Genomic DNA, 25283 nt, shown 5'->3' with positions numbered 1-25283 from the left:
GCAAACTCTGGTTTGCATACATTTTGGATTACAAACACATCAAACCCGGAAGTGCGTGTCCCAGTTTGCAACCTTTTTTTGGATTACAACCTTTTCTTTTTTCTTTTTTGGATTACAAACAAATTTTTTTGGGAGGCCCCATTGGAGAAAGCGCGCCTTGGGTTACAACCTGCTTTGGTTTACAAACGGATCTCCGGAACAGATTATGGTTGTAAACCAAGGTAAAGGTAAAGGTAAAGGTACCCCTGCCCGTACGGGCCAGTCTTGACAGACTCTAGGGTTGTGCGCCCATCTCACTCAAAGAGGCCGGGGGCCAGCGCTGTCCGAAGACACTTCTGGGTCACATGGCCAGCGTGACATCGCTGCTCTGGCGAGCCAGAACCGCACACGGAAACGCTGTTTACCTTCCCGCTAGTAAGCGGTCCCTATTTATCTGCTTGCACCCGAGAGTGCTTTCAAACTGCTAGGTTGGCAGGCGCTGGGACCGAGCAACAGGAGCGCACCCTGCCACGGGGATTCGAACCACTGACCTCTTGATCGGCAAGCCTTAGGCACTGAGGCTTTAACCCACAGCGCCACCCGCGTCCCTGCAGTAAACCAAGGTACCACTGTATATAACTGAGGATACCAAAGTGCCTTGGGGGTGCAGGGGATCTGTGGAACAAATGTCTACATCCCTAGCCCCAAGAGGCTTTTGTGTATAAACAGCTTTATCATTGTACCATCAGAAAAGATATATTGAAGGAAGGAAGGAAGGAAGGAAGGAAGGAAGGAAGGAAGGAAGGGGGTTACCACTTGCTATGACCAGGAGAGAAACTTCCTGGGCTGCAACCACCATGGACAGCTCACTGGATTGAACCAGCCAGTCCAAAGCATCAAGTGCCTTGGAGTCACAACCCGATTCTGTGTTTTATCCCTCTGGAGTTCTGCCACGCTCCACAGTCTACACACCCAAAGCAAATGCCAGCAGCATTCACCATGGAGCTATATATAGAAGGAACAGGCTTTATGAATTAAATAACTGAATCCTTGCCCTCCTCAACATGGAAAGTCAATCTACTATTAGACACACAGAGAGACTACTAGATTCTTAGAACCAGGCAGCAGTTTTGGCACAACACACTTCACTCTCTTAGTGTGTTTTAACCTAAATTCTTACAGGCATCCAGCCAAAAAAGTATGTTACATGAAAACTGCTGCAACAATTCATAACTGGAAGAAGCTGCATCAAGTGAAGCTATCCAGTTCAACCCACCTGTTCATGGTTTAGTAGTATCAGGAAGTGTCTGGGCAGGGAGAAAAAGAGGGAGGTGCACTGCTCCTGATTACAGGAACACAGGAAACAAGAGGCTGATCAGACAGGACACCTACGTGGGAGAATCCACTTCCTAGCAGGCTGGATGGATCATCAAGAGATTTGACAATAGGTGGGTGAGGTGAGTTACACAGTGGGGGTGGGGCAGAATTGTACAGGAAATTTGTAAGACACTTTGCCTGCTGAATAGTGCTATGGAAGTCATTGGTGTGCAAACACCAGTTGAAATGTTACTGACCTGGGTTCAAAGTCAAGAAAGACCTTTCTGGAGAACCCTCATAGAGCTGTAAAGGCCACAGCTCCCAGCCCATTCATTTGGCAGTAGAAGTTCCACTGAGACTTCATATCCTGAGTAAACTCGTAGAGGATCAGGAAGAAGAGCCGCTTGGCTATTCCGGAAGTCAAATGTCCAGCTGAAGGAGGAAGAAGAGGACAGGAGCACTGATGCGTATGCATACTAGGGTGAGGCTGGGGAGCAGGAACAGAGAAACAAAAAGCACCCTAAGGGGGGAAGCGGGTGCACTTTGAATCCTTTGTCAGACTTTGCTGGGGCAAACAAAAGTAGGAGCTCTTCCAGCCCGCGGATATTAAGGGAGCCCCAGCCCACCCCCTGAGTCAGACAACAGAAGCGCTGGGCTGGTGGCTCCTCGAAATCCTTCAGGCGCTTTTCCTAGCTAGGAGGTCTGCTGACACGCGCGCCTCCGCCACCATTCTTCATCCACTCCCTACGCGTATTTAACCGTTTTCCCCCAGGAAAAAAGGCTCCAGGGCTCATTTCTCACATTCATCAGCCCAAGACGTGAGGTCGGCTCTCAAAACGCACAAACAAGGCGTTCGGAAGCGAAGGGTTTAAAATCGCAGGAGTGCGATCAGATAAGAAGCGCCTTCTGAAGGTCTGGCCGCCTGGCGCGGCAGGCAGAGGAGCATTTCTCTCCAGCAACCCCTTCTTGCGGAAGAGACGCCGGCAGCAGGGGCCAAAAGCCGGGGCAGCGGGGCAGCAACCGCCTCAGCTCCGCTGCTCCAGGGCATTTTGGAAACAGCTGTGATGGAAGGGAAAGGAGCCAGCGGGGCAGCAGGAATTCCAGAGGGATGCAATGGCAGGAAGGAGCCCGGACTGGGATGCCTCACGGCTCCGGCATGCGTGTGTAGGTGTCCCGCGGGCCAATGGCGACGAGAGGAGGCGAGCAGGAACTCCCTCTCCCTCCCCCCCCCCCCATTTGCTGGAGGGCGCGATGGGGCGGTCGCCGTCCAACCAGATGGGGCTCTGGGGCCCCGTCCAGCCAGCCCTCCCGGGGCTGCGTCATGCCCAGGCCCATTCGCATCACATGCTCCCTCGAGGGCAGAAAGAAAAAAGGGGTTCTCCCATCCCCACCCCGTTTCCGTATAGGTATATATAAGGCGAATCCCTCTCTGTTCCTCCAGTGACACAAAGAGTCAGAGAAAAGGAAGCACCTGCTCCTATTATCTTATTTTAATTTTATTTGCATTCTGTTCATTTCTCCCATGCAAAATAAAAACTCCTAGGTTTGGATTACTGGAGCTGGAAGGGGAGAGAGAGATTCCCTCTCCTGTGACTGGCTTGCTTTCTAGGGTGGAAAGGAGGGGAGAGAGACAAAATAAATTCTGGAAGCGACCGCTGAGAAAACCAACTTTGTCTTGGCCAGGCTGATCTCTGAGAAGACGAAGAGGAGAAGCGCTCAAGGAAAAGGTGAAGTAATGAATTCTGGGGGAACTTCAGTTTTCCAAGTCTTTTTACACCAACTGTTTGTTTTTCCTAAGTCTGTAATGAATGGGTCGGCAGCCCCACGGAAGATCTCTGGTGGTTTTCAGAGAGCAGCATTTCCTGGGCAATGCAGAGAAAAGAAATCCGAGGACCGGTTGATTTGTGCATTTGCCTCTGTTTGAATTGGCTGAGCAAGAGGCAGTTTGGAGCAGGGTAGCCCTGCCGCCTCTTTCAAAATCCCAAACAAATCCTGGGCTTCACCTGATTTGATATCTCTAGTTGGGGGAATTTGGTGTATTTCAAATATCTCATTGTTACACTGGAGGCAGGCTTGTGATGTAGTCCTAGAATCATAGAAAGGGAATCTTTGGCCCAGTGTGGGGCTCGAACCCAAGACCCTCAAGATCTACTGACTGAGCTGTCGGGAAAGAAGTTCCCAGGATTGGGTGTGTGTTGGATGGTGGGGACGAAGACTCCTACTGGGAAAATGTGCCCATTAAACTTCCCCATAAGCAGGAGGCGGGTCCATTCTTCCAAGTTCCATTGAACTAAATGGCGTGACTCCCATTCATTCCAATGGGGCTGGTGAAGGAGCAGAAGCAGCGCCACTGAAGGGGACTGGGCAGGGGAGGCCGGCCCAAGACATTTCGGCCAAAAGGGCACCAGGGAAGGTCGGTCCTGAAAGACTGGCCGCATATCGGGATTTGCTGCCTGATAGGCCCGCTCCCCTTGCTCGGCAGGGCGCCTGGGGCGCATCCCAGGAACCAAGGCGGACAAGTTCCGCCCGGCTCTGCCCAAGGCCGCCGGGTTGGGCGCTTCCAGGCCGGGCCGGCAGGATCCGCGGGGGCCTTGCTCCCGAGGAGCAACTTCACTCAGCCCTTCTTTCGGAGGGAGGTGGAGAAATGCCCTTTGGGGCTTCGCCCCAGGCGCCAGGCCCACTCCCTCGAAAGCCTCTCGTCAGCCGGCTCGTCCGCTCCGGGGTCGGACTGTCCCTGGCCTTCGCCTGATCGGAACCCGCGACCCGCAGCCTCGCTCCTCTTCTTCGCATCTCCAGCAGCTCCGCCGAGCCACGAGGGCCGGGCCCAGGGTTCTCTCTCGACCGCGCCTTGGTCCCCGCCGTCGGGCCGCCGGCTCCTCCTCCCGCGGGGGAAACGACGCGGAGCTTGGCGGCGCCTCTGGCGGAGGAGTCCCCGCCCGGGCCGGAGCGCCCTCGGCGCCAGGTCGCCCCGTCGGAATTGGGCCTCGGGGAGGTGGGGAGGAGGAAGGGCCGCGGGGCGGACGGCGCCCCCTCGGCCTCCCCTCCTCGCCCCAATCCCAGCGGCGAGGGGGGCTGCGGAAGCCTTTCGACACCTGCGGCGGAATGAGGCCGGGAGACCTCGGAGGACAGAAGGACTCTAGGCTCGCTCTGGCTCGTGGGAAATGTTCCCCGCGCAAGTAGAGAACCCTCGCTGCACGTAGAAATGTAGCGCCTCAGGGACCCCGATGGATTTTCTGCTTGCGGGGAGGTTAGTTTGAAATGCGATCTGCTCCTCGCTCCATTCTGCTGCCTTCGAAGAGAAGCAGCGCCCTGTCCCTCACGGCCGATTTGGCATCCCACGAGCTCCGGGACCCGGAGGATCTTGCTGGCGGGCGTGGGAGGCGGGCGGGCGGGCGCTCTTCCGCCAAGGGTGGGGCTCGCCGCCCGCCGGCAGCGCTGGGGTCTCGGCCCATGTTCCTCGGGCGCCATCTCTTTGCAAAATGCCTCCTCCTCCTCCTCCTCCAGCAGGTTTCCCAGAGGCGGCTGCTCTCCCCGCTGCCTCCCTCCTCCCTTTCGTAGCGCTCGGCGGGTGTGCGCGCACCAGGACTCAGTGTGCGGGTGTATGTTCGTAAGTACTGTAAGCAGAGAAGACAACTTGCCGGAAGCTCCTGACCTGAACCTCGATTTCTAGGTACTTTGCCGACGGAGGATGCGTGGCTTTCTCTCTCGGAGAGGAAAGGAAAGCGGCTGCGGTTCTTGAAGGACGCGACCCCCTGCCCAGTTCAGGGCTGTCCTGGGACGCAGAATCCTTGGTTCTGTTGCCCACCTAGGCACTCTGCTTGCTTTCAGCTCAGAAGATTGCTCTGGATTTTGTGTGTGTGTGGCGGGGGGGTGGGGTAGGGACGAAGTGGGGAATCCACGCGTGGGACCTACGTCTCCGCTTCAAAGCGCGTCTCACGCACCCACGCGCTTAGGAGCAAAAACTTATCGTGTCTTCCTTCGCAGGTTCCAAAGACTCACAGCAAAGCGACGATGTTCCCCAGGCTCTTTCACCAGTGGAGTTTCCTGGTTTTTCTATTGAGTTACTGTGTACCCTCCTCTGAGAGATCGCTGGAAGGGAATAGCCGCAGACTGTAAGTTCCAGTTTGATCTTCCTCTCCTCTATCATTACAATTGGAGTGGTTGGGGAGGGAATTTTGATACAGCAACAGCTTTCTAACAGTGGCATTTCAGCTTTTCACAGGGGAAAGTGCCTGAAAGGTCTTAAACCAGCTGCTTATGAAGTCATTGGTCAGAGATACAGATTTTATTCAACCTTTAAAGAATAATAGCAATAACAAGTTTAATTTTAGAAAAAAAACAGATAAGGAACTATCTCTTTCACTGCTTCCAGTTTTTTTGAAAGTGATGCTGGTTCTCTATATGCATAGGAAGATATTTTTCAAAGTGTGATTATGAAGACTGTTTGGGGACAGCATAATATTTGGAAGAGTTGAGAACAGTGATGGGGTTGGGGAGAATCTCACTCAGTGATTCTTGGCAATGCATAAGAGGAACAATTGCTGTCCTTAAAGGACACAGGGTGGGTGGGGAGCAGAGCCTCACTTGTGTACAATTACAAATATACACACAGACAGTATTCATATTACAGGAATGCTACAATAGCAGACACACTACAGACTTCAGATGTGGAAATGGGGCTATAGGCATGTTGGCCTAGGTCCCAGCTACACTGTGGGAGAATATACATGACACTTATATCACAGACATTGCCTTCACCCACCTTGGTACCATGACAGTTAACATTAACTTTCTGGTCCAGAGTTAAATATCTGATTTAGTGAGAGTTTTGAGATATGAGAATCTGAGAAAGAACCCAAAACATGTATGCTCCCCCACTGCCCCCATGTCTATTAATATGAATCATATGCCTGCATATGTAAACAAAACAGAGAAACCACCCATATCATTAATCCCGCACTGTGGTTACGATCTAATGATCAATAGATTTCTAGTTACTTAAGATCCTGATCCTGAAATCTCTTTATGCTGGTTTAATTATTCAGAAGGGGAGTGTCCAATAAGTTCAGAAGCCAAGTATAAACCAACAATTTTAGGAAACCATATATTCCATAAACATAGAAGTAACAGTGCTGCTTATTAGCTTTACGCTGTTTTACTGCTTTTATTTCTGTTTTTAGGCTCTATTTTTATATTAGTGATTGATGTTTCGGGGTGGGGTGGCATTTATATGTCTAAGGGACTTGCCTGATGCAGTACATTGATTGCTGGGATTACTAATAATAAATCCATTCAAATTTGGTTGGAAAATGCATGCATGAACTTTGTCCCAAAATGCAATCTTTAAACCTCCTTGAGCAATGTGGGTAGAGAACACTGTCCTGAAGATAAAGCTAAAGGACATTCTCTTCCCCTTGTTAACACTAGTTACGTCTTTTATTTGGAAATGCTGTGTGGTATTCAGCTAGGTTTTACTCAGATTGGGCATATTAAAATTAATGGACCCAACTTTGACATGTTCATTAATTTCAGTTGATCTGCTATGAGTAAAACTAAGTTGAACGCCACCCCATGCTTCTCACCGCAGCTAATAAGAAAATCCATGTTTGGATTTGTGTTGAGCCTTTCCCTTGAAACCAGTCCTATATATCTTTCTATTAATCAGGGCTCCCTTTCTTCTGAGGCAATGCTCCCCACCACAAATCTCTGATTATTCCCTCTCCACTAAATGTTACCAAGGCGAAATTCGCAGTCACACACCCCTTGGTGCTAACCCAGACTGAGTCACTGTGTGTGAAGCGATATTCCTGAACAAAGCCCACAAACAACAACAGCCTGCCATATTACAAAGAACAGCTGTTTTGAGTTGATTGGTAACTTAGTTTGGTAGGCTATATACTGAACGCAGCAAGCTGCCAAAAACAGATTTGGTCCCAAAGACCGTAGTCTCTGCCTGTCCTATAGTGCTAACTCCAAGCCAACCTCCAACTGTGGAATGAAAGAGTAAATTGTGGAAGAGGGGCTTCACAGGAGTCTGTAAACATGAGAATGCCACCAAACCCACAAAGTACCTTACAGATCAGTAAACATTCTAGTGATAGAAAGTTTCTTGGCATGTATTTTCCTAAAGACTCCAGGAGGAGAAGGCAAACTGCAGTTACGAGAAGCGAGCTTTTTGGAGGCAGTGAAAGAGAAATTGGGCCAGGACGACTGTTTGAAGTTATGGTGATCAAGACATCAGGAGTGGACACTTTTCTAATGATGACTGGTTAACCATTTTTCCTTTGGGGATTAGCAGTTTAACCCAGCCAGTGTGTTTATGATGCTGAATTCATAGCAGTCAGTACTGTGTACATGAGATTGAATGATAGCTCTGTGAATGTGGCATACAATGTATACAGTAATTTGTGTGGGTACTTCTGGGCAGCGAGAAACCATAAGCTCTCAACTCTTCTCTCAAAATTGCTTACCACATGTTAGCATTGCATTAACTGCATCTGGTTTGGGGTCAGAATTCTTTCATTTAACATGGCTTGCAGGCTGGAAGGGATCTCTAGTGGGTTATCCTAATAATTTCGAAATCTTCAATCTTTCTGTTTTTAGGAACTCAACAAGTAATCCACCCCAGTGATTAGGCACACATGAAAAGTTTAATAGTTTAATCTTTTCCCAGTCCATACAGTTACATGGAATGGGAGAAATAATTACATTTCTTATAGCCTGTGTTATGGTTCTATTATTTATATTTATATTATTATTTAAATGACATCATTTACTAGGGCCTTCCCAAGATGTTCTGGTTCCTGCTGTATTGGGGTGCGTTTTTTAAAGAGTGTGGGATGACCTTTCTCCCCACCACTTCCCCTTTTTGGTCACAGATTACTACAGTCATACCTCGGGATGAATACGCTTCAGGTTAAGCATTTTCGGGTTGCGCTCTGCAGCGACCTGGAAGTAACGGAGCACGTTACTTCTGGGTTTCGCCGCATGCGCACTCAAAATGATGTCACACACATGCGCGGAAGTGGTGAAACGCGACACGTGCAGACACGGGTTGCGTTCACTTCAGGATGCGAACAGGGCTCTGAAACGGATCCTGTTCACATCCAGAGGTACCACTGTATTCCTCAGAAGCATTTACAGGAGCGGCCTACATATTGGTTCAACACACTGAATGGTTATTTTAAAACAATTAACTGGGTCCATGAACTATGTGAATGCACATGAATCTCAATCTAATATAAATGCACAGAGGCAAGCTGTGCATTATTATTATTTTACTTTAACGTGTGTGGGGGTGTGTGCATGCATGCATCTCTCACATACATCATTTAACTACCGGCAAATTAGACGAGAAGGGGAGGGGTGGAGAGATGAGAGTTGGCGAGACCAAGGTGGGCCAAGGTGAATTCTTCACATTTATTTGGACGGGTCAGCCAGGCTTTTGGCTTCTAAATTTTTAATAAAGTACCTAATTGTTTGGATTGTTAAGAAGGGAGAAGCATCCCGATAAATTTTGAAAGCACTGCAAGATATGTCGCTTTGGACAGACTGGCAAATATGATAAAAATAGTAGCTAAGAACTAACTGGACCTTTAACACTGCAATTTTAAGGGTACATGTTTTAGTGCAGTGTATCATACTGCTTGAGGTACATGCCTTCTCTTCAACCCTTTTGCCTTCCCATGAATCTACATGTTTTGTTTGTTTTTAGGTTCACGAGTGTGCTTCTAATGTTAGTAGCTTGCAGTGTTTGAAGTGACCTTTAAGTGAAGGGACTTCCACACTATAACTAAGCTATTGCAGTTTATGAGCTGGAATCACATAGAGTTTTATCAGGCCTGTATAAACCATTTTAGTTAGTGTGAGAGGTGTTACACTTTGGTAACATCAACAAGGTGTCAATTAGTACACATAACTTTCATTAAAATGCTAAAACTGACTGTATCAATGGGATCCCCAAGCACTTGGCAATGAGCACATACCAAGTCAAGTCTGATTGCCACTGAAGACACTGTTTTTCCACTGAGAGTCTCATCTAGCTCTGTTGCTGCCAGGGACTTCCTAGCTTGGAGCTCAGCCTCTTAGCCACTAAGGCTACAACCACTCTAAAGATCAGGCCAGAGCAAATACCACAGGCAAGACCTTGTTATAAACCTTGACACAACTCTTTTAAATGAAGTTACTCCACACATGCAAGTCATCAAGTGCTGAGGAATCAAGTTTTGAGAAATGAATAAATGAACATCAATCCAAGTGGCGATGGGGTGGTAATAACATTTCATGTTGGTATTTAAGACCTCTTGACCTCTGCATGTTACACAGAGAAATGCCGGTCTCTACATTCAAAATTCAGTGGTACCTCGGGTTACATACACTTCAGGTTACATACCCTTCAGGTTACAGACTCCACTAACCCAGAAATATTACCTCGGGTTAAGAACTTTGCTTCAGGATGATAACAGAAATCATGCAGCAGCGGTGCAGCGGCAGCAGCAGGAGGCCCCATTAGCTAAAGTGGTGTTTCAGGTTAAGAACAGACCTCCAGAACAAATTAAGTTCTTGACCCAAGGTACCACTGTAGTCTCTATGGAGATCAATGCATCAGGCAGCAAGTTGATATATGGTTCTCATTGCTGCCATGTTTCTCGATAAAATACATCAACATGCCTACCTCATTAAGAAACAGAGTAGTGACATCCACTTACTTGACCAATAGGAGTCCCCTCATTTATAATATGATATAATATGTTTGTGCAATAACCATGTGAATGCCTCAGCGCATTCCACTACTAGCAGACTGGAAGGACAGCTACTTGTGGCACCTTTGGGATCTACAATCCCACTTCCCTTTTTCCCCTGTGCAGTTCACAATGCATCCACCTTACCCTGAGGCAGAAACACACATTTTCCCATAGTTAATTACTTCCCAGGCAACACTTAGATCACTTGTTGGATCACAATATGGTTTCTGTGGACCACATTTTCTTAACTCCCTTGTTATTCCAGTCTGCACTCTTGCAAAATGCCTGGTTAAACCATTGCTTAAGTAGCCTAGAATTAAGGAAGCTGAGAAAATGTGATATAGACTGCTCTTGTTGTATAAAACAGTAGTTTAGGAAAGTATTATGTGCATAGAAACAAATTAAGAGTGCCTAACAGGATGGGTGCTGCTGAGGAAAAGTGGTAAATAGAGAATATAAGACTGAGGCACTGAGTAAATCTCCTGACATCTAGGCTAGCTTGGAGCATGTATGCCAAGAAACTGTATTCTACATGAGAGATGGCCACCTGATGAACAGCAGACTAATCACTCATCAATCCAAAGTTCTAATCAATCTCTAATCAAATCACTCATCATCCAAAGTTGTTTTATTCAGTCCCTAGTAGTGCTACTAGATTATAATCAAGAGATGGTAAGTGGTTTGCCAATGGCTTAACTTCAAAGGAAAATAAAAATGCATTTTTTTCAAGTGGAAAGAAAGAGCTAACCCATGTGGCAACTGCCTCCAGATTTTCACATAATGCTCTGTCTATAGCTGGGTGCATGTGCACCATGCATAAAATCGTTCTTGCTGCTCCATAAATTTATTATGGGGCCTGACCAATGATGAGGTTGATTCATTTGGCAGCATACACTTCTGAGTCACAGACTACCACCTGAAGAGTAGAATGCCCCAGAGAACATATAAGTTGGTCATCCTGTTCCAGTAATTGAAAATCATAAAAACAGGTTGATACATCCTCAGCACATGGTCTCCTTTGCATCATGTTCTGGTGACACAGTTCTTCACCAAGTACTTGTTCAATCTATGTACAAAAAACATCCCCATACTTTAGACAGGGAAGGGGCTTGCACACCACAAGTCAACAAAGCGTCTCCACTGAGAGAACAAATATGTCAGTGTCTAAGGCAAGGCCCTATAATTAATCTATTCATAAAAGGTGTAGAACATTAATTTCTTTTAAACTAAAGGAAGTTCCTATCTCAGAAATCCATGCATGATGCATTTGCATAAGAATTTGCATTTCTAAGGACCCATTTTGATATTACAGCAGTGGAGTTGCTGCTGCAATGTGTCTCTTCCCTGGGCTACTCTGGTGACATCAGAAGGATGAGGTCATAGCATAGCATAGCATAGCATCATAGAGCTGGAAGAGACCACAAGGGTCATCGAGTCCAACCCCCTGCCAAGCAGGAAACACCATCAGAGCACTCCTGACATATGGTTGTCAAGCCTCTGCTTAAAGACCTCCAAAGAAGGAGACTCCACCACACTCCTTGGCAGCAAATTCCACTGTCGAACAGCTCTTACTGTCAGGAAGTTCTTCCTAATGTTTAGGTGGAATCTTCTTTCTTGTAGTTTGTATCCATTGCTCCGTGTCCGCTTCTCTGGAGCAGCAGAAAACAACCTTTCTCCCTCCTCTATGTGACATCCTTTTATATATTTGAACATGGCTATCATATCACCCCTTAACCTCCTCTTCTCCAGGCTAAACATGCCCAGCTCCCTTAGCCGATCCTCATAAGGCATTGTTTCCAGGCCTTTGACCATTTTGGTTGCCCTCCTCTGTACACGTTCTAGTTTGTCAGTGTCCTTCTTGAACTGTGGTCACTTGGGAAAAGGCCACGACAGAGCTTCACAACATCCCAGCATTGTTCTTCCTGAAAATTAGAATAATGCTGGCATGGAAATGAGTCATGCTAAATCTTGCCGCCCCCACATGATCTCAGACTTCTCATGCTACCAGAGTGGTGCAGGAAGGAGATATTTTCCACTGGTCCATATCATAAAGTTTATGTCAGAAGACACCCTGACATAAGACTGCTTTGGGGATAATCTGTTTGGAAATATTTGCCTGTATTAAGTCATTCTTTATGCATAAGCTGAATTTTTATTCCCTTACAATACATTTTGCCCATGTCTTTTGCAACTTTATGTGGTTGTCTTTGATAGCTACGACTGCTCAATAGGTCGAGTGTAAGATAATTCGCAAATTATTTCAATTTTAGATCTTCTATTTCTGTAAGGATAAGTGAACCAAAGGTAGCTCATATCCAAGGAAATGCTTTAGAGGTGGAAGGTTTCACTGTACCCAGAAAAGAATAGATTTGGCTAAACTGATTTAGCAACATTTCTTTTTTTTATTGAAGTGCGGATTTGCTTTTTTTCAAGCAGCAAAAGGACAGTATCAGAATACCAGCTGTTGCACGATAAAGGAAAGTCTTTGCAAGATATTCGAAGACGAAACTTCCTGCAAAATTTAATTGAAGGGGTTAACACAGCCGAGATCCGGGCCATGTCAGAGGTATCGCCAAACCCTAAACCTGCCACCATCGCAAAGAATTATGCTGTCCGGTTTGGCAGTGAAGATGAAGGCAAGTGCCTGACTCAAGAGACCAACAAAGCCCAGACGTACAAAGAGCAGCCTCCTAAGGCTCCAGGAAAGAAAAAGAAAGGAAAGCCCGGGAAACGTAAAGAGCAAGAGAAGAAAAAAAGGAGGATTCGTTCAACCTGGCTCAGCTCAAGAGGGTCTGGAAGTGGAATGACACAGATCCCCCTATTGGACATCTTTGGAACTACACATATCAATACAAGGTAATGCTCTTCAGCCTTAATGCAGAAGGTAAGAATTTAAATGTCCAGGGTCTACCCAAGATAATAGGATTCATAAAGTGGAAAACTCAAATGGTAATCAACATGGGCAGAATGCGTTGCAAAGTTCTCCTATGCAATTCCATTGATGCAAACTGGAGATGTGCAAGGGAGTCTGGTTCTTGGATTGAAGGAGAAATAAATGATGTTGAAAATGTGCTGTTTCCAGCAGTTATACCTTGCTTCATAGTATGAATGTCTCTAATCCCCATTTTTTCTACATCACTTAGAGGGTGAAAATTATTAAGCTACTTCCTCTTCTACAAGAGCAGTAGCTCCCCACTTCTTTAAGGTAATTTGGTTGCTTTAAGCTACCAAGATAAATGTCTTCCTTTTGGAGATACAGTCGTACCTCTGGTTACATACTTAATTCGTTCCAGAGGTCCGTTCTTAACCTGAAACTGTTCTTAACCTGAAGCACCACTTTAACTAATGGGGCCTCCCACTGCTGCCGTGCTGCCACTGCACGATTTCTGTTCTCATCCTGAAGCAAAGTTCTTAACCCGAGGTACTATTTCTGGGTTAGCGGAGTCTGTAACCTGAAGCGTATGTAACCCGAGGTGCCATTGCAGGGAGAGGGGCAGCAAAACAGTGTTTGCCTTTGAGTCAGTTCCTCAGCAGCAAAGTTACCTGGACAAAACTCCAAGCTCCCTCTTTAAGGAATTAGTAACTACGTAACAACTATATTTACTAGTCCTTGGAGGCAGGCAAATTAATTTCAGAGAGATTTGTATTTGTGCTAGGGAAAATCAAGCCCTTTACAACTTCTGCTCATTTTAAAAATGCAACACGGTTTTTCTATAATGAGAGGCGTTTCAAATTTTAGGATTATGAGATGATAGTCTACCTTATATCTTTCACAGATATAAAAAGTAAGCTATGTCCCCCCCCTTGTCTTTAACAATTTACACCATTTTTTAAAAAAGAAAAAACCTCACTGTTTGTATCCTTAGGGGAGAACATGGAAAGTTTCTCTTAGTAATATCTGCTAACACCAGCCAGCCTTTCTGCCATAATATTTTCCCTGTCATTAGGACTTGTTAGTTCAGTTCCAATTTTGCTGCCAGCTTGTCAAACAATTACACTGCTGCTGAAAAATGTGGAGCATTGCCCCGGGGGTAGAGAAACATGTTTCTCTCATGTATGACAAGCTTCTTTAAAAAGAGTAAGTTTAAGAACTGCAACTTTGCACAGATTCCATATCATCATTTTCTGAAAGAATTGTGAAAGCTCTCATTCTTTCACTCCCCTTTAACTCAAAGAAAATATAGTGATTTTTATTTCACCTAAAGATTTCAGGATTAAACATTGCAATATGGAAATTCTAAACATGCTTACTCTGAAATTCAAAAGAGTTCAACAGGATTTGCTCTCTAACAGGTGTGCTTCTTAGGATTGAATCTTATTTTCTTACATTTGTAACCTACCTTTCTTCCAAGGGTCTCAAAACAAAGAGCATGGAGTCATCCATTTTTAGCTAGTATATAGACTATTGACTTATTTGTAATATTAGACACTCAGTTTGCAGCAACAGGCAAATTTAACCACTATTTATATACTCCTGACACAAGCATTACTAGTCTCCTGTAAATATGTGGAAACGTAATAAACAGAGGAGGCACCAGACCACAAGATGCACCTAGTTTTTGGAGGAGGAAAACAAGAAAAAAATATTCTGAATCTCAGAAGCCAGAACAGCAAGAGGGATCACTGCGCAGTGAAAGCAGCAATCCCTCTTGCTGTTCTGGCTTCTGGGATAGCTGCACAGCCTGCATTCGCTCCATAAGACGCACAGACATTCCCCCTTACTTTTTAGGAGGGAAAAAGTGAGTCTTATAGAGCAAAAAATACGGTAATATTTGGGTTCCTGTGTGGGCAACACCTACAGATACACAAGGTGTCACTTTTGTATTATTTGAACTGCAGGACTCAAATATAACTCCACATGTCAAAATTGGCCTAATCTTCACGTAGACGACTTACTATTCACAATAACCCATTCCCAGAGATTTTCTAAGTTTATTCTTAGGACTTGCATTTCTATCCACATTTGTGTGTGTCTTTTTTTGTGACAGTCTTTATTTTATTTTATTTTTTTGCTGCCCATGGTAACCATTTTGTCCTAGCACCTACCGAACTTCAACCACTATGAGTACTGGCATCACATTTTTCCCCAAAAGAAAAACTGTCTGCCTGTTTCAGTGGTAAAACAGCCTTCCATTGGTGCAATGTGACTTCCCCTTCTTCTCCTCCTCTCCCCTGCAGCTCCTTTGGACTACCTTTCAGGGGAGGATGCGAGGGATGATGAAGAAGGGGAGGTTCTATCACATTCAGTCCACTCATGCAATGTTGGATGTAATCCATTGTGTTATAAATATTTTGCAACGTTTGAACCAACATTGCTGTGTCCAAAGGATACCCAAAACGCTCAAAGCGTTTCTAGATTGGGGCTTGTCTCAAAACATTTTTGTTTTCAATATAATAGTTTATGAGTATTGTAGGGCCTGTAAGGACTTTGAACACTTGAGATATTTAAAATATATCTTTTAGAAAAGGAAGTGATTAAGCACAAGAGCAAAATCCCTTCTCTGCCAAATAGAATGTAGAATTTCAGCTTCTGAGCTTCCAAAACAGCTTTACCTGATGCAGTGCTAATAAGGTGGCAAAAAATGTGTGTTCCCACAATGTTAATCAAGCGACAATCAACCTTAAAGACTGGTAGAACATTTCCAGGAAAAGTGACTTCAGTTATCTTTTCATGATACAACTCTGCTTTCCCCCTCAAATTGCAGATTTTAAAATGCTTTCAATTATTTTCCTCATACACAGTATAAGAGAAATCAAGGTGTGAACTTGTCTTAATATAGTGCAGCCAGCATTCAAAGTGGTTGTTTTATTTGATCAAGGTAGTAAAAAAACCAAAACCTGGACATGATTGTTATTTATACACTCTGAAGAAAGGCGAAAGGTCTTAAGAGGTGCACTTAGGAGTCTAATGCAACAGCGCTCCAAGCTGAAATTCTCTTCATTCTCCAAAAAGAAGGAAAGCTTGCATCTGACAGCTTGCAATCTGCTTATCACTTCCATGGATTTGTGTGTCTTATGTCAGGATCTTAGGTGAATAAAGAAAGCTGCTTGAGGGCTGATGTGTGAAAATCCTCCAGCTTGGCAGGATGACACAGAAAACCAGGCTACCGCAGCTTTGCCTAAAGGTTGTTTGCTCATCTTTAATAAATGGTCACCTATAACCCACCCCTATTCCTTCATTTGGTTGTTTTGGTTCTTTCTCCCGGTCCTTTCCCCATTTTTCAAGTTGTAAGCCAGTCACTCACCTTGGGAACACAGCTACAGATGCTGTGCACAGATATCCCCAGAAATGGGAACATACTTTTCTGAAATATATCTCATGAAAGAGTCAAAGGCAGACTGGAGAATTACAGGTCTGGGCAGAATAAATCTTTGCCCAATGGCCACCCTCAGCAGGAAATGTAAAATAAGTAACAAAGATGGAACAGATCTTGAACAGGATGTCATATGTAGGCTCAAACATAGGAAGCAAAGCTCAACAGGCCAGAATGGAACTTGGCTGCCTAGCCTGGATTTGGAAGGTGGATTTTTCACCATACCTAGTTTTAGATTTGTTTTAGTAGCACTATATTAAATTGTGATTAAAATGTGATGCATTGCTAATGACTGTGCATTGAGGGAGGGGGTCTCAGGAGAGACCCAGCTGCAAAGGATCAGCTACTTGGAATTGATCTCTAATACTTCACATTGCTAGTTTCATAGTACTGAAAACCATGCACAGTAGAGACTGAACAACAAAAAATCCAGAGTTGTTCATCATCTCTTCCAACAGGCACACCCTGTTGTGAGACTATAAATGTTGTGTCCAATTATTTTGTATGGGAAAATATTAATTCCCCCCATTTCTCTTCTCTTTCTTTGCAGGAGGCGTTGACATCGTCAGCTGAGATTTTTGGAAAACACACTGCAGTATTCTGTAATAGTCAACATATGGAAAGTGTTAGAAGTATTTATTATCTGTAAATATTGTAAATGTATCAGAATAAAACGTTGGCCACAGATGCTCTCCAAAACTGCACATTTGAACATTGTGAATATTGGGAGATTCTTTTTGTGCAAAGACAATTCTTGTTGTCCATTTACCATAATTTATTTTGTTGAATGATGTATTTATTTCCATGAACGTTTATCTTGGTGCTGCTGACTTTCTATAACTTTTGTAACATAATGCACTTTAGATATACATTATGTCTTTTGTTGATACGACATAAATAAATGGTTCCTTTTTTATTGGTTTTAATGAGTTGCCCAAGTACAGTTGTTTAAAAAACAAACAAATCTTCCACGCATGTATAAAAGGTGGTATTTTTACAATTAATTTTTTTTAAGAAGGCCAATAAAATATAATGTAGTTAAAATCATATCATGACTCAGAGGAAGAAGTGTGTCCTATTAAGATCTCAAGGACAAGGAACAATCATTTCCCCCTTTGCGGCATCTGAAAATAGTCTTCAAACCTAATATGTTTATATTGGTTTTGCTTCCATTTTCATATTAGTTTTTAGTTAGAAATCACTAACGATGTATTGTGCTCCAATATCTGGCATTAAGGCAGTGGAGAAACTGAACTGGTGTCTAATACTTGTGGAAAAGAATTCTGCACAGGGGGATGTGCTTCAGTCTTACAGGGCTTACATGGAAGCACAAATTGATCTCCAAAAGTGTTAGTCCAGAGTTTCCCAAGGCAGAGCACAAGGGATGGAGACAGACGGAGGTCAGGTTGGAGGGTGGGGAGGAAGTTGTAGCTCCTCAGCATTCATTCAGCAACAAAAACCTGGCAGAAAAATGCAAATGAGACCAAAGGGGCTTAATGCAAGCCAGGAATCCATTACTGCCTTGGAGCATCTGAAGTCTGAGTTTTTATAAAATCTCCCATTAGAATTTCCCACCTCATTCCAAGTTTATTTCCAGATGCTGCTACTTCTATTACACAGGAATATACTAAAATACTCAATAGATTCTTCATTCCCTACAGAGTTTATTGGAGGTACAGTTTGGTCTTCCCCAATATCTAGTATGCTGATTCTGATGCCCCTTGTCTTAGGACATAGGAGTGGCTGAATGCATGGAGAATGTGTGAAATATCCAACACAGTGGCTTGACTTTGGGTAGACCAGCAATTCCAAGCCCACTCAGCAATGTCTCCTAGTTCTAAGATAAGTGATTAGGCCTTGAAGACTGGTGGATACAGTCTTTGTTGCCTACTGTGGGTAAATAATCATTGAGAAACAAGCTGACAGCTCATATTTCAAGTGTCTTGACATGCAGCTCAATCCTATCTGTATTTCCCAAGAAGCAAATTCCACTGATTTCAATGAAGCCTAATCAGAAGTACACATGCATTAGATAACAGTCTTAGACTAGTTTAGGGCAGCAGGGGAGCTAACAGACACCCTGATAAACGTGCTAGTCTTTCAGATAGCATCAGTTCCTCCAAACCAGCGACCTATCCTTGCAGATCAGATATACACTAGACTGCTTCTTGCCAGCCAGCTGCACAGCTTACTGCCCAAGTAGAAACTGCCAAGCGGATTTTGCTGCTGCCATATGCACCAGTGCATGTAGGCATCAGCTGCAAATTCCATTAGCTTAGCGTAGTCACCAGCCAAAAGTCATTAAAAGTCAGCAATAAAGCTGTATAGATGGATCCTTTTCATTTGGCACAACATGGTAATATTGCCACAAGTACAGATTAAGGCGGATTTTCCTTTGCCCTTTTAATCAAGTTAACCAAGTCTTCATCTGATAGATGGCAGATTTCCAGCAAAGCCTAGCCCAAGCTTCCTTTGAAGAAAGGCTAGAAAAGGTTTAGCAAATCAACAATTTGTCATGGAGCACATTGTCATTGAGCTCCGCATGGTCTGCACAGGCTGGAAGTTGCTCTCCAGAGATGTTGTGGATTGAGCTTGGGGCCTTGGGAGGAAATCCCACCATTTGCACCCATGAGAAATTTCCTTCTAATGCAAACCACATCTCCAGATGAAATATTTTCCTCAAAATGGCAGTAGAGGACAAAAAGGGCAAGTTCCACCTTGAAGCCTTTTGGGTCAGTGGTTGATCAGATAAGGAGGATGGTTTTAAAAGAAAAAGGGTATAAGATGATGCCTGCCCAGCACTAACCCTGGTCTGAGTCAAGTCTCCTGCAAACGACATTAACTTCTTTTTTTAAAGTCATGCACCTTTTGGACTAACTTCTTAGAAATGCATCACCTAAAATCAATATACAAACAGGTTATTAAAAATGGACTTTTTTTCTCTTCTGTTCTCTAATACACAAGGATCCTATATGCTTCACTTAGCAACTGCTGAATTTTAATTTTTTTTAAAAAAAATTTCTTTCCTTCTTTGTCAACCTGACATCTGAACAACACCTAGTACAGTGGTACCTCAGGTTACATACGCTTCAGGTTACAGACTCCGCTAACCCAGCAATAGTGCTTCAGGTTGAGAACTTTGCTTCAGGATGAGAACAGAAATTGTGCTCTGGCGGTGCAGCGGCAGCAGGAGGCCCCATTAGCTAAAGTGGTGCTTCAGGTTAAGAACAGTTTCAGGTTAAGTACGGACCTCCGGAACGAATTAAGTACTTAACCTGAGGTACCACTGTACAGCCTAATCCAATTAAGCCTGCATGCTTCATTTATAATCCACTTTAAGACAATATCAAGTCAACATTTTCTCTCCCACTCCTCAACCTGATGAAAAGTGCTGCAAACTAAAATGTTTGCTCACTATTTTGTGACCTTTTGACTGGTCCTAATAAAGGTATTGTCTTGTTGAAATGACCCTAAGAAGCTTCCCTGGAAATAAATGACAATTTAGTATTTTATACCAAGAGATGCAACTGAAGTATTCAAAATACTAAAGGAGATGGACCACAATTTAATCTGGGGCCTCTTGGTCAAAGTCCCATTGGTCCTCTGAACATCCCCTGTGAGATGATGGAAAGTCACAGGCCACAGGAGAATGGCAGAATTCTTCGTTAACATAATTTGACAAATCATGATGTAATGCATTGTTTCCAAACCTGTGACAGGAAAGGCTTGCTTTTTTCCTAGGGGTGAACACATTTTTCTCTTGCTGTGTTTGGGAACAAGTCACTGATCTGGGCATCCCTCCTGGTTGGAAGGAAGCTAGTTTGAAGAAACATGAAAAAGGGCAACCTCCTCTAAGGGGTGGTAAATCTGCATTAGGAGTAATCCTCTCCACTGAGGCTGAGTGGGAGGGAGGCCAGAGCAGAGAGTTGTGGAGTGATGCAGTGGGCAGTTTCTCTTGAGGCCCACACCGGAGGCTTTTCATTAAATTTATAGACTGGTTTTCTGTGGTAGACTAGCCACTCTCTCACAGCACACTGATGTAATGGCTCTGAATAGACTTCAAATAGTTCATAACAATGTCCCCAAGGAATTCTTAGAAGGGAATTGCTTGCATGTAGGTAGAGAGCCATGTGAGCTCCTGCTGTATTATCACAGTGTCAAATGTTAAGGTCAAAGTTAGACCAATGCTCCACTTCTGTCTACATGGTCCATTTTGCTCATATTTTTGGACTTTTAATTCATTAGGTTTGATCACTGTCCAAACAGGATACTTGAGTCACTTGAGAGATTTGGGAAGCTTCAAACATTTCCTTTCACTTAGAATTGAGTTTTTCTTTTCAGACAAAAGGAAAGTGGCAGATGTTTAAATATGATGGGTGTTGCCTTAAAAAAACAATGGCTGAACAAGATTAAATTATTGAAAACCCACTGAGCATACTCATTGGTGTCCAAGTTTACTTCAAACATTGCTTTTCAGTGAAACTTCTTCCCATTCACACCCACCATCTGTTCACAGAGCTACAGAAATCTTGCAGAAGGGCAGATCTGAATAGTGCTCAAGAACTCCCTTGATGCTTTGATAGTCTGTGCTGCAGGAAAGGATTAAGAAGTGTGCAGAAATTCAGCACTAAAGTGAACTGAGGACAGTCATTTATGGAAGGATTAATGTTTTATGTGCAGAAGGATCATTGTCAGAATGGATTGCTAATGGCCTTGAAACAGCATAAATGGCAAGAAAAGCTCCACCTATTTTGGCACCAGTAGTGAGTTTTGAAATTTAAATAAAGCTATGATTCCCCTTTTAAAATGATCAGTTATGGTTGACCTCAATGGACTTCAGGAAAGAGAACATCCAGGAAGGTGACACAGCCACTTTGATCAGAGTCTTCAATTCAGTTCTGCAATGTCCCTTTGTTAACAAGTCACCAACAGGATATCAACTTCCTGAGTTATTTCACTTCAGAGCCAGCTTCAAGAGACTGTAGAAGCTGCAGCAGTCAGGGCCAGGCAACCTTAATGTAAAGCAAAAGGCAATTTCAGTTTCAGACACTGACTGAAAAGAAAACAGCAAGTCTGATACTATTATAGAACTATGGCGGCCGCCATTCCTGAAAATCTATGTGCAGATCTGGCTGATGGAGAAATGACAGAAAAGTTCAAGAGGTTGGATCATCTTCTTATGAGTAAAGACTAGAGCAGTCAGAGGTTTCTGTTGTTGTTTAGAAGAAAACAAAAGAGAGGACACGGTACAGGAAGGGTGGGGAACCTGTGGCCCTCCAGACTACAACTCCCATCGTCCTGGACCACTGTCATCACTAGCTGGAGTTGAAGGGAGCTGGGGTCCAACAGCATATGGAAGATCACAGGTTCCCTATCCTTGGGACAGAGGTTTCAGCTTTATGACCTGGAGAATTTTATGACATGGAGAATTTTCTTCATGGTTTACATAATTTATTTACAGCGGCTTTGAGAAATGGAGGGCATTAACCTCCTAAATATATTTTTTTAAAAAAACAACACATCAAAAACCAGCAGGCTAGCACTCTTCTCCCCAACATCTTGTTTGGCATGTGGAGAGAATATTTTGGTTAGTGGGGGAGCAATTATGTAATCCTGCAGTTGGTTCAAGATTCACCATCTCAGCTGTTATTTGTGCAAATTAGACTGATTGCCACCTGTTGGGAACAGACAATGGGGTCTTGCCCTGTTTCAGAGATTCCCGGAAGTATCTGTCTGGCTACCGTTGGCAGCCCCATATAGGGAAGCTTGTTAAGGTTTAATGCTTTACTGCGCCTTTATATATGCTAGGAGCTTCACCTCTGCACTTGATCTTCCAGTTCTGTGGTAAACTGTTTTCTCTCCCACTCTGTTTCTTGCACCATCTAACCCTTACCCTGCCTTCTTACACAATTCTCCATATCCTACATGGTGGTTCTGTGGGTCCTCCTTCCCCTTGAGGTTGCCTTGAGCCATTTTTAATCCCTCCACATTCAGTTTTTCATCTCAAGTGCAACCTAACCATTTCTTTGCTCCTCTCCCCCTGCATGTGACTGTCTGAACAATAATGATACTTAGCATTCATATGCCTGCTTTACAGTGTTCAAAGTGCTTCTTTACAACAGGATTGCATATGAAGGACTGACGCTAACACAAAGTGGCTTGCCTGCCTGAGGCCACCTCATGCAACCAGAACCAAAGACCTCCCCACTGTCATCTATATCAGGACTGGGTAGAAAGGAAATTGGAATCTATTGACAGATCTCTGGTTGATTTGCAATAGATCTGCAAGGGTTTCTGACACCCAGTAATTGAACAATAGTAAGTAAATTTATTTATTTTTTAAATATCTGGGAAGGCTTCACTATTCCCCACCTTTAAAACAGGAGAATTACAGTGCAATCTTGTACATTCAGAAGTAAGTCCCATTGTTTTCAACATAATTTACAGGATCACAGCCTTAATTGGTCACCCAAGGTTTGTGGTCATCTGGTGGCCAATTTTAGAGTTTTGTGTTAAAAACACTTGATCTGTAGTAACTCATGTGTAGGTATGCACTTGGTATATGCAGGTTACCCCAGCTCAGAGGGTGCAGAGGTCCACCTCCAGAGCCACTGTTTTTCACCTGTACTTGGCTAGTGTGCCATTGTATTCTAAAAAAAAGATAACAACCCAGATCCCATAAACCTGAAGTCTGCCCAGCCCAATCCATACTCCTGTTTCCATCAGATTACTTGATGTCTCTTAGATGGATGCATAAGTTGGTTTCATGTTCAATTACAGTCATTAAGGGACAAATACCTCTATTAACTGGTGCTTTACTGACATTTCAGAAAAAAGCACCATTTCCCTTCTTAACACCATAACACAACTGTGTTATCTAGCGACTGTAAAGGCCTTCAAGCATAGCAACTATGCATGGCAGTCTCAGTTCGTGCTCTTGATCTCTTAGCCAACCAAAAAGGGAGGGGGAGCTTGGCTGTGGTGCTGCAAACCAGTAAGCAGTAGGAATACTGTAGTTATGGTATTTGAAGGTTTAAAATATCTTGTTATTCAAACATAAAACATAGCACTGGTGAAAGGTGCTGGAACAGTATCTCAGGATACTGTAGGCTTGTTTATACTACAGTATGCTACACTGGCTCAAGCAGAGCAATCTTCCTGTACTGCTGTGCCATGCCTGAGTGGCTCAAATGTAAACTTTAATAAAGAAAAATATGGACCACCTCTAAGAAAGCAGAGTACAGAAGGTGTCCTAATAAAACTGGGGACATTTTACAATCTTTAATATAGACTTGCCTAATTCTAAGTTTTGTATGCTGCAACCTTTCTGTCATAACCAAGGCATTGCACATCCATCACAATATGACAATCATAAAACCAATTAACCTACAAAGCATTAAAAAAAAGCAACCCAACAATAGCAGCTAAAACCTTGAAGTTTCAAGATCAGAAAGTGAAAATTTGCTTGAACAGAACTGCTTCATCTTGACACCTATGCACTCAAAGACATCAGCCTGCCAAGCCTCACTTGACAGTAGAGAAGGCTCTACTCTGAACTATCATCACTTGAACATTCCAAAGGGGAGGTACCCAAAGCAAAGCTCAACTTTCTTGCTGTCCAACCCTTCAATTCTTTTCCCCACCTGGCCATTCCTTCATACAAAGCAGACAAGTTGTGTGATGATTCACTGTTGTGGTTCTGTGTTATGACTCCCATTTGCTGTGCCTGCTTTTGGTTTTTGTATACCCAAGGTCAAGCCTGGATATGGGGAAAATCTACTTTGATCATCCTGATCCATGATAATCTTCCTTTGTACAGATTGCCTAGTCAATGGGCTTCTTATCAAAAATTGTCTTGAAAGCAGCCCTTCTCTCTGGCAAGCCATCCTCTTTGGGTTAGATTTGTAGCAAACAACCAGGGTGGCTTCATAAGAATATCTACAAGGCACCACAGATCTTGAACCAATTACAGTGGTACCTCAGGTTACATATGCTTCAGGTTACATATGCTTCAGGTTACAGACTCTGCTAACCCTGATATAGTGCTTCAGGTTAAGAACTTTGCTTCAGGATGAGAACAGAAATCGTGCTCCGGCGGCGAGGCAGCAGCAGGAGGCCCCATTAGCTAAAGTGGTGCTTCAGGTTAAGAACAGTTTCAGGTTAAGTACGGACCTCCGGAACGAATTAAGTACTTAACCCGAGGTACCACTGTAGTTTTCTGGCTACTAATTAGTTTCCAGGCCCAATTCAAAATTTGGGTTTTGACCTATAAAGCCTCAGGGCCTATAAAGGGTTAGGACTGCAATACTTCAAGGACCACCTCTTTCCACATGAACCTACCCAGACCCTGAGATCATCTTCGAAGGCCCTCCTTTGTGTGCCCCCTCCTTGAGGGGTCCAGAGGGTGGTAACACGAGAACAGGGCCTTCTCTGCAGTGGCTCCCTGTCTGTGGAAAGCTCTCCTTAGGGAAGTTCGCCTGGCACCTTCATTATACACCTTTAGGCACCAAGCAAAAACGTTCCTTTTTAACCAGGCCTTTGGTTGACCTGATCAACATCTCATACCCTTTTAAAATGTGGCTCTTTTGGAGGGTATTATTGGGTTATTGCTTTTATTTTTCATATACTTTTTTATATATACTGTTCAAGTCTATTTTTCATATACTGTGATCTTTTATGTGAACTGCCCTGAGACCTCCAAGTATATAGATTCAATTAATAATAATGATGATGATGGTGATGATAGCATTTTCTGAAATTTAGCATTGTTTGATAAAGCCCATGTGTCCTGGGTCTAATCATGTGGCAAGCCTCCCTCCAAAATTTGTATTCATTTGGCCAAAGCTTGGGACTCACTGGCCAAGAAAGGGTCTCCTTCTTTCCAAACACTCAGTCTCAATGCTTTCATTTCCTGGAGACAGCACCCGTG

At 43.9% G+C, this 25283-nt stretch overlaps 1 protein-coding gene across 12 annotated transcripts; it reads left to right on the top strand.

Moving 5' to 3' along the window:
* The first annotated feature begins 1326 nt into the window (after nt 1-1326).
* Nucleotides 1327-17280, top strand: PTHLH (parathyroid hormone like hormone). 12 transcript variants are annotated; one of them, XM_083440979.1, is made up of 5 exons: nt 1327-1427; nt 2840-3023; nt 5281-5408; nt 12474-12896; nt 16905-17280. In XM_083440979.1, the coding sequence occupies exons 3-5, from the start codon at nt 5308-5310 to the stop codon at nt 16912-16914; spliced, it is 534 nt and encodes a 177-aa protein (XP_083297105.1). In that variant the 5' UTR covers nt 1327-1427; nt 2840-3023; nt 5281-5307; the 3' UTR covers nt 16915-17280. The 12 variants fall into 12 exon arrangements, with proteins under 12 accessions (XP_083297105.1, XP_083297108.1, XP_083297106.1 ...); XM_083440980.1 differs by having other exon boundaries at nt 1348-1436; XM_083440982.1 differs by lacking the exon at nt 2840-3023 and having other exon boundaries at nt 1331-1427.
* Nucleotides 17281-25283: the final 8003 nt, after the last annotated feature.

The sequence above is a fragment of the Podarcis tiliguerta genome, assembly GCF_965153285.1.
Source record: "Podarcis tiliguerta genome assembly, chromosome: 5".
NCBI lineage: Eukaryota > Metazoa > Chordata > Lepidosauria > Squamata > Lacertidae > Podarcis > Podarcis tiliguerta.
The sequence above is the reverse complement of the archived record's forward strand: the minus strand, read 5'-3'. Positions and strand labels throughout refer to the sequence as shown.

Excerpts from the sequence above, each read along its gene's own strand:
- PTHLH (XM_083440976.1), top strand. Across the intron at positions 5,409-12,473 it reads GAAGGGAATAGCCGCAGACT|CAGCAAAAGGACAGTATCAG; the intron begins GTAAGTTCCAGT and ends CTTTTTTTCAAG.